Here is a 22,611-nt window from a genome sequence, read left to right as displayed (position 1 = left end):
TGTTTCTTACTGTTTGGAGCCTTTCTCTCTTTCCGTTGAAGACCTTGCTGTTATGGAGTGGAGGACAGACATGTCCTGTCAAACACACTATGCCTTGCACTGACAGGAAAAAGCAAGTTGGGGGAAAAACAGAGTACATGGAGGGGTGAGACACAGTGACAACAACAACAAACTCTTCAGCTGCGATGTTCTGATGGGCTTTACAAAAGCTGACTGCAGGTTTTGAGGTTATCTCATCATTAACCTGTCTTCCGTCTCTCTCTGTCTCTCTTACTCTCTCTCAACCTCCCTGCCTACCAACACACACCCACTCACTGTCTCTCTGGCTTTGGAACAGAAAGACGGAGGGAAAGAGGGAGAAATATAAATAGGCTCAGGCCTGTTTTGCTCTGACAGCCCAGATAACTGTATTAATATGTCTCTGTTCAGTGTCAGCCAGGTTTAATTTCATCTGTGTGAAGGCAGTGCTCTTGTCTGTCAGTGTAACTTTATTAGTGTGTGATGGATGCAGGGCAGCCGCAAAACGGAGAGACAGAGGGAGCCAGTGTAGCTTACACAGACACACACACACCCACACACACCCACACACCCACAGACACACGTCTCAGATATTCACTGTACAACTCTAGTCTACATATAACACACATAGCTCATTGATTAATTACAAGCATACACAAATATACAGCTTTTTACATGCAAAACCCTCCTTCTCACACATGTGCAGACACACACACACGCTCATGTATTCACTCTACAGCCATAATCTACACCTATATGCACAGCTCAATGATTTCCTCTTCAAATCTCACACACACACACACACTACACATAGACACACACAAGCCTCAGATCTTCACTCTACAACTCTACTAGTCCACACACACGCACATCTCAGGTTTTCACTCCACAAAATACATAGTCACACATAGAAAACTCAACAGTTACAACCACATTCACTCACACATCTTCACTCTAATGACACACACAGCTCACTGATTTAATCTACAAAGCTCACACATACACACACATATAGATTTGCGCTATAGCTCTATACATACACATTCACAGATTTACTCTGCGAACCGCAAACACGCAGAGACACCTCCTACCGTCTGCAAACACACACTCTCACAGGGTTATGTGCCACGCCTAACAAGGCATTTAATACCTGTTAATAAAACCACATCAGACCAGTGGCCTTTGAAATCTAAAAACAGGAAGTGGTGATGCCAAGTGCTACAGGGCCACTTTTTGATGTCTGTTTGATGTCTCTTTAAACAGGAAAAAATAAGTCTGCAGAGCACCTCCAAAGATCTCCCTGGATTGTTTATTTTTTATTTATTTACTGAGGGCCTGGCCAGTCCCAACATTTGGCTTGGCACTCCTTCCATTTGTTGGATTTGGGTTCTTAGTTCCCCCTTTTTATATTATTAATTTGCCTTTAATGTTCTTTAAAGAGCCGCGAGAGCTGGAGACAGCCGAGCCAGTGCCAGGAACTTTTCTCTTTTGGCTCGCGGATGCGTGGCCTGCGCTCGCGCTGGATATTGCCATGGCGACCCTGAGTGACCCTGGACTGGCAGGTAGAGACTGTGGTGTTGATTGATGTTGGCTTCACTGAGTGAGGTGGGCAAGCTCAGGCCCACGGGACCACAAATTTGTGTTCAAAACAAAGAGGTTGACGACTACAGAAAGAATATCAAGTAGGCTATTTGCCATGGTGCCATTTTTTTGTTTCCCCCCTATATTATAATGGATAATAAATAAAAGGAAATCACTAAATATTAAGAGCTGTCTCTGAGCTGTATATCTGATTAAATAGAATGTGTAAGACTGGTGACCTGGGGACCTGCAATGATAATGGTGTCCTTTGCCAATTAATGCCACTGTAGGACAACATGGCCACAGAGGCATGTGACCATCACAGAGGTCTTCCTTAGGTCAACCGAGTCACACTCCACACATCACTCATTTGATGGAATGTTTTTTTTTTTTATGGTGGTATATATCATGTAAATGAAACATTTGAATGGTTAGAAATAATTCGAAATCGTTCATCATGCCATATATTCAAAGCTTGGTTGCCAGGTACATAAAAAAAATAATGCTAATTTGATATATAACCTTTTGCCAGGTCAGAATAACACACAAAGAATATTAGTATGACATTAACCAGAATGTGAAAAGAAGTGGGTTAAGTATAGTCACAGAGACTTCTAGCTTGTTGCCCTACTTCCCATGGATAATACTGCTCCACCAGAAGACCAGTCTGACCATCTGAGGGAAAGGCTGGCATGTACAGATGGATAATTAAGGGTCTTCTTAGATCATGCATTGCCTAAATGTTTAGACAGGGAGTATATGCTGTATATAAATGCCAACAGGTAGCGGGGTGGGGAGGTCAAGGTAGCCAAGGTGTTTCAGCAGAAGGTCAGATAAGCAAGTCCTACACTTAATGCATAGCGCTGTTTTTAGTGACAGTTCAAAAATAGTGCCCATGAATTTTGTTTTTATTTGCAAAGCCTATAAGGCTAAATCTGGTCTAATAAGAAGAAAATGTATACTGCACACAAACATGTCAGTCCCAAAATACTTTCTGTTGTTCTCATTCTGTGTTTGGGTGCTTATAGTTTCCTCTAAAATCACAGTTGCTGTGGCCTGGCCAACATCATTACAGTGGATTATACCGCACTATCACTACTCTTAATCCTGAAAGATGGATTTATCAACAGTCTCTCTTTCTCCACCAAGTCTCATAATCGCTCTCGTCGTCTACTCATAGTGCCTCCCAATCCTTTCTCTTTTTTTGGCCTCGCTCTCCCTTAATCTATATATACATCACCATCCACTCCACATCTGAACTTTGCGGTGGTCCGTAAAGCCCCTTTGTTGGACTCTGAGCTGCCGACTTGCATTGTTTAAGCAGAGGCGGAGCCGACAGCATCCTCCGTCCATCAGAATAATTACTGCAGCGATGGGTAAGGTATGCGGGGGGTGGGGTGGGGTGGGGTTCATGTCTGCTCTGTTTGAGCCCCTCTGGCTCCCCGGCCCAGCAAGAGAGCACCAGTATTGATAGCCCTACAAGTGGGCAAATAAAATATTAACGCGCTTTGATTCCATGGGCTGATGGACAAATCTCTACTTCCTCCTTCACCTCCGCCGTCCCCTCCTCCCACCTTCCACCTGAGCGTGAGGTGGTGATGGAGGTATAGACAGACCGAGTGGGGAATGGGGCGGGGGGTGCAGGCGCCGGGCGGGAGATTTATTGCCGTAGCAGGGCTCCCTGGCAGAGCTCCACGGGAGCACAGGTGCTGCCAGTGGTTTGAGTCCTGAAAGGTGTGAGAGGAAGCCTTCCATGTGGGCAGCGGCTGATAAGACGCAAGATTGGGGGGGTAATAAATTACACAAGATGCCGGCTGAGGGAGAGAGGGAGAGAGCGAGCAGGGGGAGAGATAGGACGGTCCACGGGTTGTGACTGGATTCTCCAGCGGCACACTGCTGGCGTTAAAAAGGCATTCATCAGATCTTTTTTTTTCCCTGGCGAGCCTCACCTCGCCCTCGCAGCCAAATCCTGGATTAACATCAGGAAGTTAACCGCGTTGCATGTGAAATGCACCATGCAGCAAAATTTCGTGGCGGTGCCTCTCTGCGGCCCTCCCCCTCATACGCGCTGCCGTTTGTTCAGTGGCCTGCTGTAAAGTTTTCTAAATGCATGGGTTGCTTAAATAATTTATAGTACTAGAGAAGGCTTGTAGTGCCTGAGGACACTGCCTCGCAGTCTCGCTCTCGATAGCTCTTGTGCAGTCTGGGGGGTATGTGGTCGAAACACCTGCAGCTACAGGAGATTATCGCTTCTCTGATGGCGGACGGTAAAGATCAGCAGGTCGTTCTGCGTGGTTAAGGAGTTGTCGCGATGCGCTTGGTGCCACAGATCCCGCCGCAGATTTCACCATTTTTCCTTTTCTCCTCCTACTTGAAGCCATGGCTGTACTTGGTTTGTCTACCATGCCCACACGGGTATTGAAAAGGAAGAAAAAAACCTGAATGAGATTTGTGAATGAACAAAAGTCGCCTTTCATGTCTTGGCACAATGGATATGTCTTTTGAAGGCAAACCTCCGACAATTCAAACACTACAGTCAAACAAAAGTGTGGTGGTCTGATTGTTTGCGAGTGGGTGTGAGTCCTTTAGGGAAGAGCTTGGATCCTGAGGCCATGCGACAGATCTGGGAGGACTGCGGAAGATGCGAGAATAGATGAAAAGAGAATGGATGTGGGTGAAAACCCTGCTGATCCACAAAGCGAAACCTGCACCTCTGCATGGCTGATGGTTATTACAGCAATCCATTGTTTAGCAGCGCATCATTGTTAATGTTTTGAGCATTCTCGTCACTGGCGGATTAGTGGTATAAGCTCACGAAAGTGTAGTTTTACTCTGTGTGTAACGTGTAGTGTAATTGCAAAGCATTGTTGATTAATGTGTTGAATGCAGTAAACATGTTTTTAATACAAAACATTGAGATGATAAAGGTTTTTGTCCATTTTTTTGGATAATTAAATGCCTTTTTCCCTCTTTTCTTTTCAGGTTTGGAAGATAGATCTAGCTCGGGATCCTGGGGAAACGGGACTCGTGCTTCTAAGGTGAGCCGCTGCCCCCATTATATAAATATATATAAAAAAAGAACTAAATAAGCGAGTAAATTAAAAAGTAATACTCTTTTTTTCTCTCTCTCTTATGTGCCATGTATGAACATGGCTCTGAAAAGCCTCTTAACTTTGGGCTTAAGAGTAATTGTCCCTGCTTGGTCTATGTAATGGGGGACAAGGGGTTTGTACGCCAGGATCAGCCCAGATAAAGGCAGGGGCTTCACTCGGCACAAACGGAATTACACCGGAGACACGCGTCTACAAGCACTTCAACTCTGGGCCATTCTAAAAAAAAAAAAAAAAAACAGAAATGCCAGCACTGAGAGGGGCAAGGGCTACACCTGTTTATTACAGACTTGTCTGTTTTTTTTTTTTTTGTTCATCTTTCTCATCGCAGTCAAAAGTTGATGCCGTGGCCCTGTGACCTTTTAAGGGTTGGATTTACAAAAGGCTTTTAGCGTGCACAAGAGGTTTTAGCGTGTTCAGAGACCATTAACATGTTGTATTCAACTGGTCTTTTTTTACGGGTGCATGTGCTAAAAGCATGCTAAAGCCCCAAAGTAAATCCAGCCTTGTCGCAGCTTTAGCTGGATGTAGTACACTTTAATTGAAAACTACATTGTATTGAGACGTTGTGAGACCAGAAAGGAAAATGGAACTCCAGAAAACCCGTTTAAAGTTGTAATTCCTCCACAGTGGGTACAGGCTGGTCTTTGGAATGTCTCTGTCTTGTCTGAAGGGAGAACGCTGCGTGAAATTATAATTGGTTTTAGTAAATATGCTGTCTTAGAATATGTCAGTGATGTGCCCTTCTGAAATGAATAGAGGGTTATGTTTAGTCATCATCTGACCAGCTGTGAAAATGAATCAGTCAGTTGTAAAATGTGTTTTAGTGCATGATATACATATTTTGTTTTAAAATCTAAAAATCTAAAATTTAAATCTAAAATTTAAATCTAAAAAGTCTCTGTAACTCAGTCTCTGTACCATTGTTCACTTGTTCACCTCTGTGATATCTGATCCTTTCAGGGTTACATTGATGGTTCCCAGTACGCCCACATGGCCAGTCGGGACCTCGCATCACACGACAACATCTCCCCTCCTTATGTCAACTCCAGACTAGCAGGTAAGACTGGTAGTTGTGTCTCAGTGCAAGTGATATTTGCAGGCTTGTTCATAATAATCAATTAACCCCTTTGTTCACTGAATAAAGGGCAAATTTGACCCTCTAGCTCATGGGAACATGTAAAAATGTGTCTTGGGAAGTGTGGAAGAGCTGTGGAAGGTTGTTGACCTCTGTTTTTGTGTTCAGCTGATTGAGGTGGGACTCAAGTGTTTGATAAAATAAGATTTGTGCACTTGAGTTTTTCAATGAAATACAGGAGCAGGCTGGGCAAAATAATCCCAATAAAAGCAAAGAAACACACTCAGAGTCACATGTATACAAGCTAAACGCTCAGCATACTTTAAACTCCGGTCAATAGGCTTGTCATTCCTCACCCATCCCTCCACCCCTCTCTCTCTCCGCCTCATTGCTGTTTGAGCCGAATGAGGCGATAAAGGAATGAATGTGTGCAATGGTGCTCACTTACCCATGATGCTGCTCAGTGCTGCGCCTGTGGTCTTTGCGGTTGCCGGCAGTCGTGAGGAAATGTCCACTGACACAGATAATCTGCCTTTGACATGAGGGCCGGAGCCTAATTTGCCTTGACTTGCGCCATGAAAAATGCAATATGTGAGCATTTTCTGCTCTTTTTCTTCCTCCCCAACTCCAGCACCTTCCCTTAAATGATACATGACATTCAGTGGGGAATTCGAGGGCTGGGGTGCGCTCCGTTGAGAAAGGGGGGAAAGCTTTCGCTTGCAGTGCGCCCTCCAGGCCCCCTATTGTAGTTCCGCTGCAGCCGCAGCCCATTGAGGAAATGTTGTGCCCCGGTAAGAAGAGCAGATTGGCCTACAGTTGCGTGCTGACGGAGACAGAAATACTTATCAGCCGTAACTTTTCACAGCCTCTGCAACTGCTAGAGAACTCCCGCCGATGGGAGCTTGATTGATTGAAGCCACATGATCCTCAGAACAGCAATTTGTTTACTTTTTTTCATCCACTTCTTACACGGGAATGCAGACAGCGCTGCCAGAACCCAGACGGTGCGGCACGCCGCTGTTGCCTGGTTACATCGGGGGCCGGGCGAGGACGGTGATGGGTGGAGGCAACCCGGCCTCAGTGTTCACTTTTGGCCGCCACCAAGGAGGGTGAAGCCACAGGATGCACAAAAAAAAAAAAAAAGGCGAAGATGGGAAGAGCAGTGTATTATGAGAGGGTACAACGGCGGAGCATCACACATCAGTCGCTGTTGAAACTTCTCACTTCTGTATCGAAAAGCGAGCAACAGGTCCGGCCTTTGAAGGCAACAGAGAGGGAAACCAGAGAATATCGGAGGAAGAGAGAAAGGTTGAGAAAAGCAGCAAGGCGCGTGGTGTGTGTGTGTGTCCATGCATGTGTGTGTGTGAGATAAAAGGCGAGATTGAGCCTTGTTGAGGGAGTGTGGGATTTGCATCATCCCTATTCTCTTTTCGCTTCTTCAATCTTCTGCGCTAATGACAATATTAATGGCGCGAGTTTGGTATGACAACTCCATTCTGCAGCTGCGGAGAGAGGGAGACCGAGACGGCGAGTGGGAGGGTGGGATGAATAGCGGGAGAGGGAGGAAGAGCGGCAGACAGAAAGAGAGAGAGAGAGAGAGAGAGACACCATGCGAGCCCATCCATCCAAACAGTATAATTATGTAAAGGGTGTCTTTGCTGATTCCCACATACATAACTTTGCAGATTATGGTGACATCCTTTAAATAATCAGCTAGGGGATTTGTGTCATCTCCTGAGCTCGCGCAGATTAATCCAGCCACACAGCCTCCAACACCGCGCCGGGCTCCGCCATGACATCTCCAGTGGCTCGCTGCCATTCGCCCTCTCTTTCTCACTCTGTCTCCCTCCCTCCCCACTTCACTGTGGATTTCTCTGCCCACCTCTGCTCCTTTGTTTCTCTCTTTAACCACAAAAAAAAACAATCTGTGCATGTCTTTTCGGGGGTGTAGCCTCAACAGATCATCTCTCATCAAACCTCAACTTATGGCCACCAGGGCTGCACTGGTCAATTACTTCTCACTTTGCCCTCCCCGACAAGCCATTACTTTCATCACAATTACATCCCATCGCTGAGGAGTCAGAAGCATGGGCCACCGGTTTGATTATGCTGATCTTATGTCATGATAAGCAATCATTCTTTTATTTTTTCCTGGTGCTAAGAGATGTACTGACTGAAACTTTCATTAAATGGTGTCAGGTCTAATTTTTGAGTAATGTAATGTACATGGCAAACTGCACCAGTGCTTTAAATTCATATGCAGTCCCAAAATGTTGTTGAATGTTGGTGTAACCCCAATGCCCTGACATTGTACGAATATGCTGTTGTCAGCCCTGCAGAAGAATGATGGATTTCTTGGGTTTCTGTGTTGCACAGATAACATAATGTGACACACAAACACACACAGCAAACAAAACGAAACCAACAATAAATATATATGTATGAAGAATGTGTAATGGCACGTATGTGCATCTGTTACAGGGATGAACCACACAGTGCACATTGTTGCTGTAGGTGGAGTCATGATTCAGTAGAATGTTGAGCTAGTGGGATGTTTATGTGTGTGTGTGTGTGTGTGTGTCTGTGTCTGTGTGTTTGTGTGTGTTGAAGCCCAGACTGAGGGGCTCTGTTCTGGGTTGGGATTGTGAGGAATAAGTGTCGTCTGCAAGCCAAGCAGGTGCAGCGGGGGCTAACAAAGTGTTCCTTTACTGTCACAGACATAGCAAATGAACCACAGCAGAGTTATGTACTTGTAAGCAAGTTTGCCTCTTGTAGGCCTAGTTAAGAAATGGGATTTTTCAAATGGGATTCTTGTTGTCTTCAGCAAGCAGCAAGCAGTTTTCGGGCACTAATACTTTATTCCTGTTAATTCAGCAAGCATTTTTCTTGTGTGGATGCAGTATTTTTGTGCATATTCTTGAGATCGGATGAATCCGCTGACGGTCTTGATAGTTGATAATTTATTACTCCATTTTGGAATGATGTGAGGAAAATTTACTTTGGGACGTAAAAAGCTAAACTTATTTTGGGGGGTTGGGGGTGAGTTTAATCATTTTTTCTTCTTTTGGACTTTCTTGGGAGGTTGAATGGATACGCTGGCATGTGAATTTTGCCTTGAAAGGGCCTGTGTGTTGTAATATTTGATTCAATTTGTGGGGGTGGTGGCTAAATATTGATCCTTATCCTTTGTTTTATTAAAACAAATGATCGTATTATCTTGCATATCATTGTAAACCAAAAGCATCATGATTGATTAGTTTACCAAATCAAATCTAGATAGACATTTAAACTGACCTACAATCAATTTGCAGAGCATTACAAAAACTGTTCCACTCATAGTTGATTGTTGTTACATTTTAAATTTAAGATTTTATTTTTTAGAGAATACTACACTCATGTTATTTTAAATGGGAAAAACAAGTAGCATTGAATTGTCCACACATTCTCCATGAAAACAGTTAGCAATGCTAATCGCCAGTAAGAGAGTGCACTGACTGGCTAATCGGCTGGCTGGTTGTGAGGCCCCTGCCCCGGTCTGCTTTGATGCTGTTTCCAACACGGACATTGCAGGAAGAGTTAATTACAATTAACATCGGCATCAGTAACATGGCAGTAGCTCTGCGTCGCACAGCAAGCAGTCAGGAAGCTGCAGGATTAGCTGTCAGCGCTAGCCTTAGCGCGGCTAAATGTGACGCTGGCATTCCCGCCTCCGAAGGCTGTGCTGAGGGTGAGCCCAAATCTTCATCTTCATTACGTCACTCCTCCTCTCCTGCCACAGATGGCTGATGATGGCTCCAACCTAATTAACACGTGCCGCCGTGCCGCCGCCCCCACCTCAACCCCCTCCCTGCTACGGGGCCATGCTGTCCATCCCGCCGAGCCCTTTCCCGGCCCACGATGCCTTTTTACCCCCGCAGCCCTGCTCCTCCACTGGGCCGGTGCCAAGGTTGTGGCCCTGGACCCCCACATGGGGGGTGAGTGGAATAAACAAGCAGAAGAGAGCAGAGTTGGGGAAGGGGTGTGGGGGGTGGAGTTAGGGCACAACTGTCTCTCCAAAGCCCCACCCCATGACACTGCCATCATCTAGCACCTCACACACCCAAAGATGGCACTCATGACAATTGTCAGAGTATTCGTATCGCAATAAAAACACGGGAGTGTTAAATCCTCGTGCCATTATTGTCCTGTGTGCGAGTGGACGTCCACTTGGTCATGGACAAAATTACCTTCATGACTATTCTGGTTTTTAATTGCAGGTGAATCCCCTCCATTGTGAGATGTTAAATAAAAATAATTAGGGCCCATTGTGCTGCGCAGATCCCAGCGTTGGGCTGCAGTGGTTGGCGTGACGCGCTCGTGTGGAGGGCTGGCAGCTGGCATGTGCCAGGGGAGATTGGTATTCTGTAGGCATCCCATTCCTGGGAGAGCGCGGCTGATTGGTGGAGAGCCTCGGGGCACGCCTCTCATCCTTAGCCCGCCATAGCCTGCCAAAATCTGTGCACCTACTTCTCTTACAATTGCCATTTACCATCAATTATGTGACATTCAGCCTGATGAAATAACACGTTTTGTAATTTTTTTTTTCCATAGAGGTTAAAGTTCTGGATCAATAATAAAAAAAAGTCTTCTCTAGAGATGTCATGGAAGATGGGGGAAACAAGCAGGAGGAAAAAAAGGAAACAGGCAGATGGATGGGAAGCAAGGGCAGGGAGTGAGAAGGAGGCAGAGAACTGGGAGGGGGGCATAGCTAGGTAGATGGAGAGCGGGCCGGGTCCGGCGGGCCGGGGGGCTCTGATGAAGATGTCAGGCCGGGCGCAGGCAGCCGAGAGCGGAGCGCAGCTCCAGAGGAGGGCTCTGGGGATCAGGGCCGGGTCATTCATGTACGACCATGTGTATGTGTGTGACAGACTGTGAAATGGTGCGTTGTTGCGCGGCTGCGCTGCACCTGGGCCCTTCAGCTGTGATTGATTGGTTTGGTCATGTGTAATGGTCCCATCTGCTGTGTGTTGTTTTTCTTTTTTACTTATAAACACTGTTCCCAGCGGCTGAGAGGAGATGAACTGTATTTGTCATTTTTCAAAAAAAAAAAAAAAAAGAGAGAGAAAGAATGAAAAAGTGGAGGGATAGGAAGAGCAAGAAAGGGGGGGAAATGGAAGTATGGATTCTTAAGACTTTAGCCTTAGAGATTGGGGATCTGGCCATTTGCAGATGAAGGTGCATGCACAACATTATCAGTATTATTATGGCGATTTTTTGAAATTCATTTTTTAGGCTCGTCCTCTCTGTGTCGTTCTGGTGTGCCACGGCTCGCTTTTTTAATGAGGAATAAAAATCCAAGTGAAGTGTTTGGCACAAATCTGCATAATGACTTTTATTGCAGTGAGGAGTTTTCTGTAACAGAGCCAATGCGTAATTAAAGCCGCTGACATCATGGTGTTATAATTAAGCGTGGCATTAATTAAGCTTGAATAACCATTTTTTGGGAGGGTTGGGGTGGGGGGTGTACGTGGATGAGCGGGGGTGAGGGCGGGGAAATGGGGTGGGGGGGTGGGGGGGTCCTCTTTGGTGTTGTGAGGTTAAAGCCTTACGACCCCGTCACGTACATCGGGGGTTATAAGTTCATGGAAGGCAACGCAACGAGAGTGGGCTGCGAATGTCGAGGGACGGGGCGAAAGTTTACTTTCAGCGGACTCCATTTTGTAAATGCTGATCGGATCCACGCATTCTGATGGCTAATTACGCATCTCGGAGCATCGACAGCTGCATTCATCATCATAAAATGTAATAATTAATGACATTCCAACAAAGAAAAATATGTAAATGAGAGCTCATTAGCATTTTCATATTCAGCTTCGATAATGCTTTTGCTGACAAGGTTGTAATTAATGAAAATTCATGTCGCAGTCAGGAGATTGGATCGGCTTCATTCCGCACACAATTCCCAAATGCTAGCATTATGGAAAATGGGGAGTGCTGCCAACTTTTCAGAAAAAAACTAAAAGCACCAAATGCAAATGAGGGACTGGCATGATGGCAGGATTTAGGGAGGGGAGGGAGGGGGCTAGTTAACTCTTGATAGTCTGAGCAAACGTTGCCTAGAATGTCCGTTGCCTAATGTCCTTCACCTTTCTCCTGCCTGTTTCACTTTGAATTGGAATATGCGATGTTTAAACCACAATTCCCAAATATAATATTATTTTGAGAAGTTCTAATTCTAATTGAACAAATGCTTGGCATAATGCTGCCATGAATGAATTGTTGCGTGTTGGTTAATGATCGAGGTCCTCTGCGGAATTTGGCTCCTGGGCGGCTGTTTGGGAATGCTGCACACCTGTACGGCGACGGTGAATGGGGCAGTGCCTTATACATACTATATGTGTGTGTGTGTGTGTGTGTGTGAGAGAGCGAGAGAGAGAGAGAGGTGGAGTGTGAGTGTGAGAGAGGAGGTGCAACCTGTCTCTTTGAGGGTTAGGAGCTCTCACAAAGAAGCACACCAATAATGGATCGTTCCATCTGTTCTCTAGAGAAGTGTTTGTGTCTCTGCAGTGCCTGAGCGACAGCAGAAACCTGATAGCGCCGACTGTAGCAGCGCGCGGAGCCTTTACCATTAACACCTTTTTACATTTATAAACCTGTTCGTTCACTACCATATATCTGCAGCCAATTAATTTTAAATTCAGTACATTTTTCAGCGTGATTTTTTTAAAACGCTCACCTTGCTGTGCACTTAATGAATCGCCTGAAACTATTTCAGAGCGGTGACATCTGCAGATCATTAATAGCACACTTGTGTTGTCAGTGTGTGTGTGAGTGTGTTTTCGGGGATCTGAGGATGCTCCCCATTCCCTTGGCTCACCCTTCGTGCCCAGTCAGCCCAACAAGGAATCAAAATCACCAAACTTCCTCACGAGCCCGCCAGCATGTACACCAGGGGCTTCCCGGGGTCTCCGAAAATCACACCCAGGGCTAAATATACCACCTGCTATTCCTCATCGTACGGAATGCAAAGCAGCATGCGTGTGATGCGCCGGAGCTCAAAAGGCCGCCTGAACGCGTCAAATCATTTCTTTATTTCCTCCCTTTTTAGGAATTTGAATGTTGCATTTATGTTGCTTTTCACAAACATTGGTTTTTAGGTTTCTGTGAGGACCAAGGCTAATAAGCATGTAACATGTGTATTATAAATATGTAATTACCTTGTAATGTAACAAGACTAAATTGAGTCCTACCCCTAAAATTAACATCGGTAACACGAATAAAAAATGTAGTATAATTATAAGCTATTTTAAATTAATCGTTATATTTTGTAAATAAGCATTTTTTGGTCCATCATTAAAAAGCTCCCTTCTTCAAATTCAAAAATTTTGGATGTTCCTGTCTGTGAGCACATTTGGCTAACATATATGTTATAAATAAGAAAACCCTTACATGTGTGTATGCACACACACACACACACACACACACACACACACACCTCTATAACCATAATTCTGATGCGGATGCAATACCCTGATGCAGAACTGCTTTAATCTGTGCACACTAGAAAACTGGACAAAAAATTTAACTAATGAAACATTTAAAAAATCCTCTCCTAACCCCCACTGGGAGGTAAAAAGGGAGTTGTTGTGGGGAGAACTGCAGAAAGAGAGGAGGTTAATCCATGGAAACAAAAGATTACAGACAAGTGCTTTGTTGTATAACCTCTTCAGTGTAATCCTTGAAAGTACTGCACTGCATTAAGTTCCAGTGATGGAGGGAGAGATGGAAGCTCCTCTCCCTCAGTTTCTTCGTCCTTTTTCTTTTAATTGCTGAGGTCCACACCATGCGTTTTTATGAAGCGGAGCATTTTTTATTTTATTCATTTTTCATAGCTTCAGATGTGGATATATTTCCTCTGCTGCATGCTCAGTTTTTTGTTGTCTTATATTTAATTTTTTTTGTGCTGAGAAATCTAATTTTCCCCAACTTAAAAATTGTTAACATTACATCACGTCAGAGAGCAGCTTGGCATTTTGTATTTTAGTCATTTTTTATTTTGTCGGAAATAGCCTGTAGTGCCACTAGTTTCTTGTAAGAAAGTTTTCCTCACACACACAGACAGGCGCTCGGTGATGAATGGTAATTTTTCGTGCAGCGGGGCTAATCCTGCATTTGAAAGTGTTGTGTGGCCGGTGGGTTTGTGCTGTGTCAGGCCGCCAATGCCTGAGAGAGGAACCGCACAAACACGGCCTCAGCACCAGCGCTGGGAGGGGGGCGCCGCTCGGTGGCCTCCCCTCTTGGCTCGACAGCAGGTGGAGGTTAACGCTCAACAGTCAAAAGAGTTCAGGAAAACGGTTACTTTTTCTAATAATTCAGAAAAAAAAAAAATGTTTCTTTTTTTAGTCAGTGATGGATTGAGGACATGGTGATATAAATAAATGCATAAATAAATAGATACTACCTCATCAGCTTTATTCCGACATTTTAAAATTTCCCTTACCCAAATTTCCCCCATCCCACCTCCCCTTGCCGCTTGCCATGGTGACATTGTTGTCTAGGGAGACTGTAGGCCTGTTGTTTAATCCGCGCTGTCCCAGTTACCAGCGGGGTAGCGGTCCGGCTTGAGCGATTCAGGCCGAGGTGCCGAGCGGTGCAGCGCATGGATGACTGACCCGGGTGCCCTCCGAAAGAGGCGATCCTGCGCCAGCAACAGAGACTGGCACAAACAAAAGCAGAGATAAACAAAGCGCCTCACCTAGATTATCTCCAAAGCTCTTTTGTCAGGCGGACTTGCGTTTGGTCTGGTCCCGAACTGGCAGCGTGGCAGTCGAACCCGAAGCCCGAAATGGTTGGCAGAGCGCGCTTTACGGCGCCAGTCCTGGGAACGAAGAGAAAGAAAAAGGAAGGAAGGAGGGACGTCCAGCGCGGGCACTGCTTGTTTGGGCTGGTCGTTTGCCGTTTGTTGCTCCATTGTTTCTCGGAACCGTAGTGGTGAAGTCACCAGTCGATGCAGATCGCTGCGTTGCCATGATCACGATTTACACTACAATGTCTCCACTTAACTCGCATTATTTGATCAATTTTTTTTTTTACAATTTTGCGCTGTTTAATAAATGCACACTTCTGTCACATCCAGGGGTTTTTGGTAATTTGCAGCCAACTGCAGGTTAAATGTTCGTTTTTTTCTAATGATCTCTTAAGCAAATTTTCCCAATTTCTAGTACAACAAAGGATTTTAATTATCACCATTTCTTTGGTATTTAATTTATATAATATCTTAATTTATTCACACCAACGAAAAAAAATATTCCTTTGCTTTATTTGGATTAGCATGCGAGCCCAAGGCGGATTTATTGGTTTAGTGCGTGGAAACATTAGGAGAGAATTGCTATAAAATCGTCACGATCCCTCCATGGCGGACAGAAACGCGGCGTTTGGGGTCGAACAAAAGAAACTTTATGGCTGGTGAGACGCGGCCGTGTCTGCCATGGCACAGGCATACAGATTTTCCAAGTGAAATGTTGGCAGGAGAGCACGGTGCCCTGTGGGCATTGCCAGTGTGGCTGTGCCCTCTCGGCAGCCCAGCCCCAAGTTCCCTTTGTTGTGCACCCAGCATCTTCCACAAGGAAGCAGATAAATGGGAGTAATTAATAGCAGAGGAAGGAAAGAAAGATTTTCGTATTCACCAGGTCACTTTCTTCTCCTTGGAGAAGGCTGTGTGGCCGTGTGTGTTTGAGAGGAAGAGGAAGGAGAAGAGGTATAATTGTGAACTTGCAGGCTCACCACCTCTGCAGGCTGGCATTTGTAGAAGAGACTGTGAGTGTGTTGATGGTGCACGCTTCTGTGGATGTCTGTGTTTCTTTTGTAGTCCTTTTCTGCAAATGTTTTATTATATCTGGTGGCTGTTATATCTGTTTCGTCTGCATCTTATTGCTGTTTATGAATTTATTTTGAATGTTTTCTTTTTTTTTTTAGATTGTATTTCCATGTCTGCATGTGTGTTTAGTCTCTGTCTTTGTGTATATGTGTGTGTGTGTGTGTGTGTGTGCATCCCTCTCCCCCTCACCCAGCACCAGACAGAGGTCTCTCCCAGGCCTGATCCCGTTGGCCTGTCTCCAGGGCTGCTTCTTTTAATAAAGAGTGCCTTTGAAGAGTCGTTAGGAGTAACGACGCATTTACTGCTGCGCCGCTCACACCTCTGCCAACTTTCTGTCTTAATCCAAAGGGGGCATTTGAAATTTGGGGGGTGTTAGAGGGGGCAGGGGGTGGGCGGTCCGCGAGGGGGCTCGGCATCTCAGCTTGCTGTATTAGGAGCTGCTTTCCTGGCAATGAGATCCTCTTCAAATAAGGGTGGGGGATTTGTGTGTGCATGTATACGAGTGAGAGAAAGGAGTGCATATGTGTGTGAGAATTTTTTTGTGTGTGCGCATGTATATGGGGGGAAAAAAAACATCCCCTAGGACATGAACATTTTTTTTATGGATGCAAAACTTAATTAATACTCCCCTTAAGGATAAATACTTTTAGAGAAATCCGCCTGGCTCAGTCTATCCGTCTTTGTGCTTTTGTTGAAATATTCGCTGGCAAGACTCGGGCCTATAAATAATGGGGCCTTCCGCAGGTGTATCCTAGACTAGCTGGCCTTGTCTGCACTCTTCTGCTTTCGCCTGTGTGTGTCTGTAGGTTAGGCTTTTATATTTTGTGCATTTGTCTCTACTTGGCATTAATGTATGTTGCATACACAAGATTTTTCAGGGGTCGTGCTCCTTGGCCTGTAATTTTTCAGCTATATCTGTAGATGCAAAGTGTGTGTGTGCATGTGTGTGTGTGCAGTAAGTACAGATAGCAGCATTTTTTTCAGCCATGTCTGTGCGTATGGTGCTGGTGTGTGACAGCAGGTGTTTCCTCTCTGTGCTGGCTGTGTGGTGTTTAGGTGAGCTTGCCGCCACTGTAGCACTGTCACCTCTCACACACACACACACACACACACACACACACACCAATCTACACCCATTCCTTTCACTTTAACAACGGGGTTTGTTTCCTGCTCTTAGTGCTGTCAAAAACAATGAAGGAAAAAAACGAATATTTGTTTTTTCCTGACTTCAGGTTTTGTTTGTGTTACTTCTGCCTTAATGACAATTTACATGTTATGAAAAACACTTTTTTGCCTGAACTATTATTAATGCTCTAGTAATAATAATAATTGTAGTACAAATACTAATAATAACAAGAACAATAATTATACAATCAAATAATAATAGTATTAATAATATCTGAAATATTATATTTTGTAAATGTATAGACAACAATACATAATACGAACAATACATAAAACGAAGGTACCCGCTGATGAATGGATTGTGGTGTTTGGGACTGGCAAAACTGTTGGCATCATGACGTATACCGGGGGTGCTGTTGAGATTGACAAGCGGCTCCTCTGAAAGATGCTCGTGGCTGATGCGTCCAGCAGATGGAATTAACCTGGAGTGCCCAGCTGTGGCCAGACATGCTGGGGTTGGTCACCTCTGACCAGAGCTGGAGGCTCGGTCCCTCTCTTCCCCTGCTCTTGCATTCAGCAGGCCACTATTCCTAAACACAGACGGGCCTTGAGAGCATGATGGGCCCCTCATTGTGACTCGGCCTTTCAGCGGCCATGGCGGCTTGAGTTCCCTTTTTTAGGATGCCAGGGTCTGTCTGGGACCAGTTGAGGGGAGCTGAGACAGACAGAAGGAAGGATAAAGATGCGCAGCATGTTGGTGTAGCGTAACTCGTGGTAACGTGGTGGAGTTCATGTTACACTCATTGTCTTTGCTGCTATTTCCCTTTTTTCCCTGACAGTCATTAGGACCTGGACTGAGGTGCTGGGTAACATCCCATTAGAATTCGTGACCTTGCTGCTTTGTCCTGTTTCTACTGTGACCTGCGCCCTCCTGGTTTTCTCTCTCTCTCTCCCTGTTTCCCATCAGGCTTTTAGGCAATTAAACATTTGGGATGCTGGCAATAGAGAGCCCTGGGAAAAATACCATGTGAGTTTTGACCAAATTTAAATGGACATTGGACCAGCTAGGGCTGGATTTCATTTAAGTATTTATGTTAAAATCTACATGCAGTGATAATGCTTGAAAATATGATACACGTGTCACATATTTAATGAACAAGCTTGCAAAGAATGCATTAGGAGAGTTGCAAGAAAAAAATATTTGTGTTATTACAGATATAATGTTTAACACATATTTATATACACATACAAACAAAATATTAATTTTTTTGTAAAAAAAAACAAAAAAAAACAAACAAACCTCCAACCCCTTAGAAAATAAATTAACATTATTTTCAGAAAGGGGATATTGCTGTTTGTGAGTCCTTTTTTTGGTAGTACTCCAGAAATGTATTGATGCTGACTATCGGCAATAATCATCATAAAAATATAAGAACTTAAAGCACCTTTTTCTACAATATAACATTTTTCCAGTGAAGCAATGCGGGGATACCATAGTCTTACATGACCAATTTGCATCCTTCTTTGCTTGTGCTGTGCAGACACGAGCCTTTCTCAGGAAAATGGAGTGATGGGGAGGAGGAGAGCGGAGCGGGAAGCCTCAGACCTCTTTAGGGACAGGGTTTTGGCGAGAGTGCGGTGCACAGTTATGTAACTCAGTGACATGGTCTATAGAAATCCTGTTACCACATCGCATCTCCTGATTCTTCTCCGTCCCGTGAGATCTGTGACCGACAAGGCCATTCATGCCTGCACTCGGCACAGCCAGCCCCACTCGATTTGTACATATGTTGCGTTTTGGAACGTCCTCGCCGGCAGCCTCGGAATCTGGAGCAAATCAGCATTTGGAAATGAAATCTTTCTGAACCCCTGTCATTATTTTTCAGGCCGAAGTGCGTTTGCGATTATCAAATTCGGGGAAGAGTGCGAGAGATGGAGCGATAAGAGAAGAGTGAGTTGATAACTCAAAGCGATTGTTTTGCGGTGGCGTGCCCGTCGTGGTTGTTGTTATTGTGATTGTCATCGGCGTCATTATCATTATCATTATGAGGGGTAGCGCAGGGAGGAAGGCGGCCATTAGCGTAATCTAGCCCAGCTTTAGCGCTCGTCCGTGGGGCTGCACACTCATCCTGCCAGGCTTAGTCAGGGGGTGATTGGTAGATTGATCAAACAGTATGCCCTGGTGCTGCTGTGCTCCATCTTCTAACTGACTGGGTCTCGCTTGCCTATCAGAGGGCTGATTTAATATGTGTTTTATGGTGTTTGTACGGGCCTTTCATCTACATGATTATTATTATTTAGTATTTTGACCCGGTTCAATATTTGATTCAAATTCCAGCACAAAAGTAGCTGTTGTTTGTGCACATTTGTGATTAGCATAGATGACATGGTTGTCTTTTGGCACAACAGAAACAAATTAGGCTTTTTTCTTTTTTTTTAATAAGTGGGATAAAAAGGTCTGATTTACTATTATTTGGTAAACTAAAACAAGGTGTAGTAGAGAGGCAGTAAAGAGGCCCAACACCTTAATTGTGATGCATTTCCTGAGCCTCTCTCTTCCATCGTCGGCCCTGCTCTGATGCCATATGGTCTACCATGGAACATTTAACTTGTCAGATATAATGGATTGTCCTGGAAGCAGATTTTTGCTTTGAGCGTTGGGCGTCTTCCGTGCATTCCGGGTTCGGGGCTGGAGGCAGCGGGATGAAGAATCGTGCCACATTCGCGGCTGCCACCGAAACAGCGACACGCAGTTGGTTAGTCCTTAAGACGGTGACCTACACGGTGCCAAGCCTTACCCATCTAAAGAGGCATTACTGCAGTCACTGGCCCCGTAAAGGCACCTGTCACTATCACTTAAATTCACAGGAATTTATTGCCATTGCCGCCAGTTCAGATGCAAATTTTTGACCGCCTTTCCTGCCTTCAGCTGAACTCATGGTGGTGCGTTTGGTGATGCCTTTGTAATGACATAGATCCGTGCCCTCTTGTTTAACACTGGGTTCATTGAAAGAAAGGAAAATGACTGTCGGATTCATTTATTGAGCTTTATAATGACCTGAATGCAAATCATTATTCTGGTTGGAATCTCGCAGCAAACGCACAAACATTGTCCGTTCATTTAAATAAATGAATAAACGTTCAATTGCCCAGAAGAACAAAAGAAAGTTGTCTTATGAGGGGGGCAGTGTTAATCTGTTAAACTGTATTGTTAACTAAAAAAGACGCCCTTTAGCAGTCGGTAAAAGCGAATACAAATCACTCATTAGACGAAATAAATCATTTATAAGGTTGTACTGGTACTATTAGCTTATCCCGTCTGAGACATCATGAGTGTGCTGAGGATCGTGATTTCAGGGAGCGAGAGAAAAAATGAAAACGTGGTTTGCAATTAATCAAGAATCGTGCATCCCTGATTAGCCGTTATATGTCTCATGACTCATCTGAATTATTTATTTATGTTCAGCACGGCAGTGAATTGATTGTCCTCCGGTTGCGTACGAGTACAAGTGTGTTTTGTGTGTGTGTTTATTTGGTACGCTTGTGAATTCGGCCTCCCTGTGTTGACCCCGGTCAGGCCTCGGCTCATTACGAACACATCAGCGCTGACAGCGAGGGTTACAGAGGGGAGGGTTTGCTCTTCCAATGGTCCCCTGCGAAGTTTATGTTCCCGACACCTCCTGACCGTTCTCCCCTCTCGCCCTCCCTGCTCTTCCTCTGCTTCTTCTCTCTGTTTGTTTTTCTGAGGCTGACCACCTGTAACAGTGGTGATGCTGCACTGTTTGTCCCCAAGTCTGGTGCTCAAATTACCGAGCCCGTGCGTCTCTGTTATAGTTAACGTTGCCTCCCTGAATTGCTGCGTTTCAAACACCTGCCTGGTTGAGCATGGAAAAATAAAGGTCATGAGGTTTGGCGAAGCTCAGCCGAAATTCCCCTGCCGTAGGAGTTTGAGGACAGGGAGTTTCTGTCGAGCTCACATGACTCCACCTTCACAGGATGGAAAAGAAAATGCTGGCAGGTAGCAAAAAGGAACCGAGGAACAGAGAGAAATAGAATTTAAAGGAACCGAAATGGTATATCATGACAGCATGACTCTTGTAGTGCAAAGTTCCTATTTGTTTATTTATTTATTTGCAGTTCAATTTAGCATAAATCATTGTGGGGTCCAAAAAAAATGACAGATTCTCCTATCTTTGTGAGGACATCTTTACTAATATACCCTTTCTCTTGGTCACACACATAGTGACAACAGAGTGAGTGTTTGTGAGTGTGTTGGTTAGCATTCAGTCGGTGTAGTGAACGCCCCCTCGCCGTGTGATTAGCCTAATCAATGCTGCCTGCCAAGCCCCTGAACCAGACAGGACGAGGATGAGCCTGAGTGGCTCCTCCACCTGGCCCAGGCCTGCGCCAGGGCAGCTGCTGAGAGGAGAGTGTGTGTGTTTATGAGTATATGATTGTGTGTGTGTTTGTGTTTGATAGTCCTCTGACTGCCTCACCCTCGTAACCCCCCGTGGACTGACTGCTCCCCCGCCGACTGCCCTTGCCGATTGAAACGGGTGTCCCAGCAAATAGACAAAAAGCACAGTCTCTCTCTCTCTCACACTCACACCCACACACACACACACACACACACACACACACACACACACACAGCCATATTAATAAATGAGCAGGTATCTGAATCACCCGCATGCAACAGTTTCTCAAAGTGCTTCTCACCTGAAGGCCTTGGATGAATGATCATGTCTGGAAGGTAGTTGCAGCCCTTCCTGGAAAGTGGATCGGTCTCAGCATCCTTTCTCACATTCAAGTGTGTGTGTGTGTGTGTGTGTGTGTGTGTGTGTGTTATAGGATGAAATGTGGTTCAAATGAAAAGAAGTTGTTTCTACCAACAAATGTAAGGCAGTCATGAAAGTGAATCCACTGGGTTGTTATGAGTGCATTTGATTGGGTGCACAAGCTACTGAACGGATTTGTTCTGAAAGGAAAAATGCAGATCCACAAGTGATCTTGTGGGTGTACCAAAATGTCATTAATATATCTTAAGAATGTTTTTTATCCATCATTTGGCAAGCATTCTGGTTATATTTTGTGTCAAGGGGCAGTTAGGACCTTGTGGTCCGGGGCGCCTGCACCGTCACTGGTGTACTTTTGGCATGGAGAGTATAGTACTGTAATTGTCTCTTGCTAATTGTGCGTAAGGAACATTATTGAATAGAGTCTCAGTGGTCATAGTTGTTTTTGTTGTTGTTCTAATATTAATAGTAATTTTAGTAATTGGCAACCATCCGCAGCCCTGCTTAGGAAGAAATAGTCATGCATAATGAGTGACTGAGTTAGCCATCACTTGTAACCATCGCTGTAGAGAACATCTCTGATGTAGATACACATAATATATTTTTATTATCATGCAATAAAAATAATCTTAACAAACCCGAAAAGCTTGAAGAGAAATAAAATATCTTCAAAATAACTACTGGCTTGATGAGATTTGTATGTATAAGATACGTTGTCTAGTTTTTGGCGCTTTGTCAAGAGGAACAAAAGTTTTTTTTTTTTTTTTACTATATTAATAGATCGTTTTGCTTGATTCTAGTACCTCTTTTTTTTGTTTCTCTTTAAATGAAAGATTTTTTTATCTGAAGTGAGGCTTCAGAAGCATTTTGGGACACAAAGTGCATGAATTTTTATATGTGGTTAGAAAAAAATTATCTCATAGTCAGGATCTTCAGGAGTTTCTGGAAGATAGAACGCGAAGGAGCTGTTCTAGCATATGGAACACGCTCATATCTTTACAAAGCATCACACAGTTTATTCTTCGTTGTTAACGTTGCTTTTTTTTT

At 44.5% G+C, this 22,611-nt stretch overlaps 1 protein-coding gene across 8 annotated transcripts in view; it reads left to right on the top strand.

The window, feature by feature from the left end:
- Positions 1 to 22,611, top strand: part of tcf4 (transcription factor 4) — a 134,420-nt gene that overhangs the window by 30,036 nt on the left and 81,773 nt on the right. For all 8 annotated transcript variants that reach the window (XM_028971075.1, XM_028971081.1, XM_028971076.1 and 5 more), the window contains 2 exons: positions 4,582 to 4,637; positions 5,673 to 5,769. In XM_028971075.1, the coding sequence (XP_028826908.1) occupies positions 4,582 to 4,637; positions 5,673 to 5,769 (153 nt within the window). The remainder of the gene's footprint in view (positions 1 to 4,581; positions 4,638 to 5,672; positions 5,770 to 22,611) is intronic.

The sequence above is a fragment of the Denticeps clupeoides genome, chromosome 3 (genome assembly GCF_900700375.1).
Source record: "Denticeps clupeoides chromosome 3, fDenClu1.1, whole genome shotgun sequence".
Lineage (NCBI taxonomy): Eukaryota > Metazoa > Chordata > Actinopteri > Clupeiformes > Denticipitidae > Denticeps > Denticeps clupeoides.
This window is presented reverse-complemented; position numbering and strand designations above follow the sequence as displayed.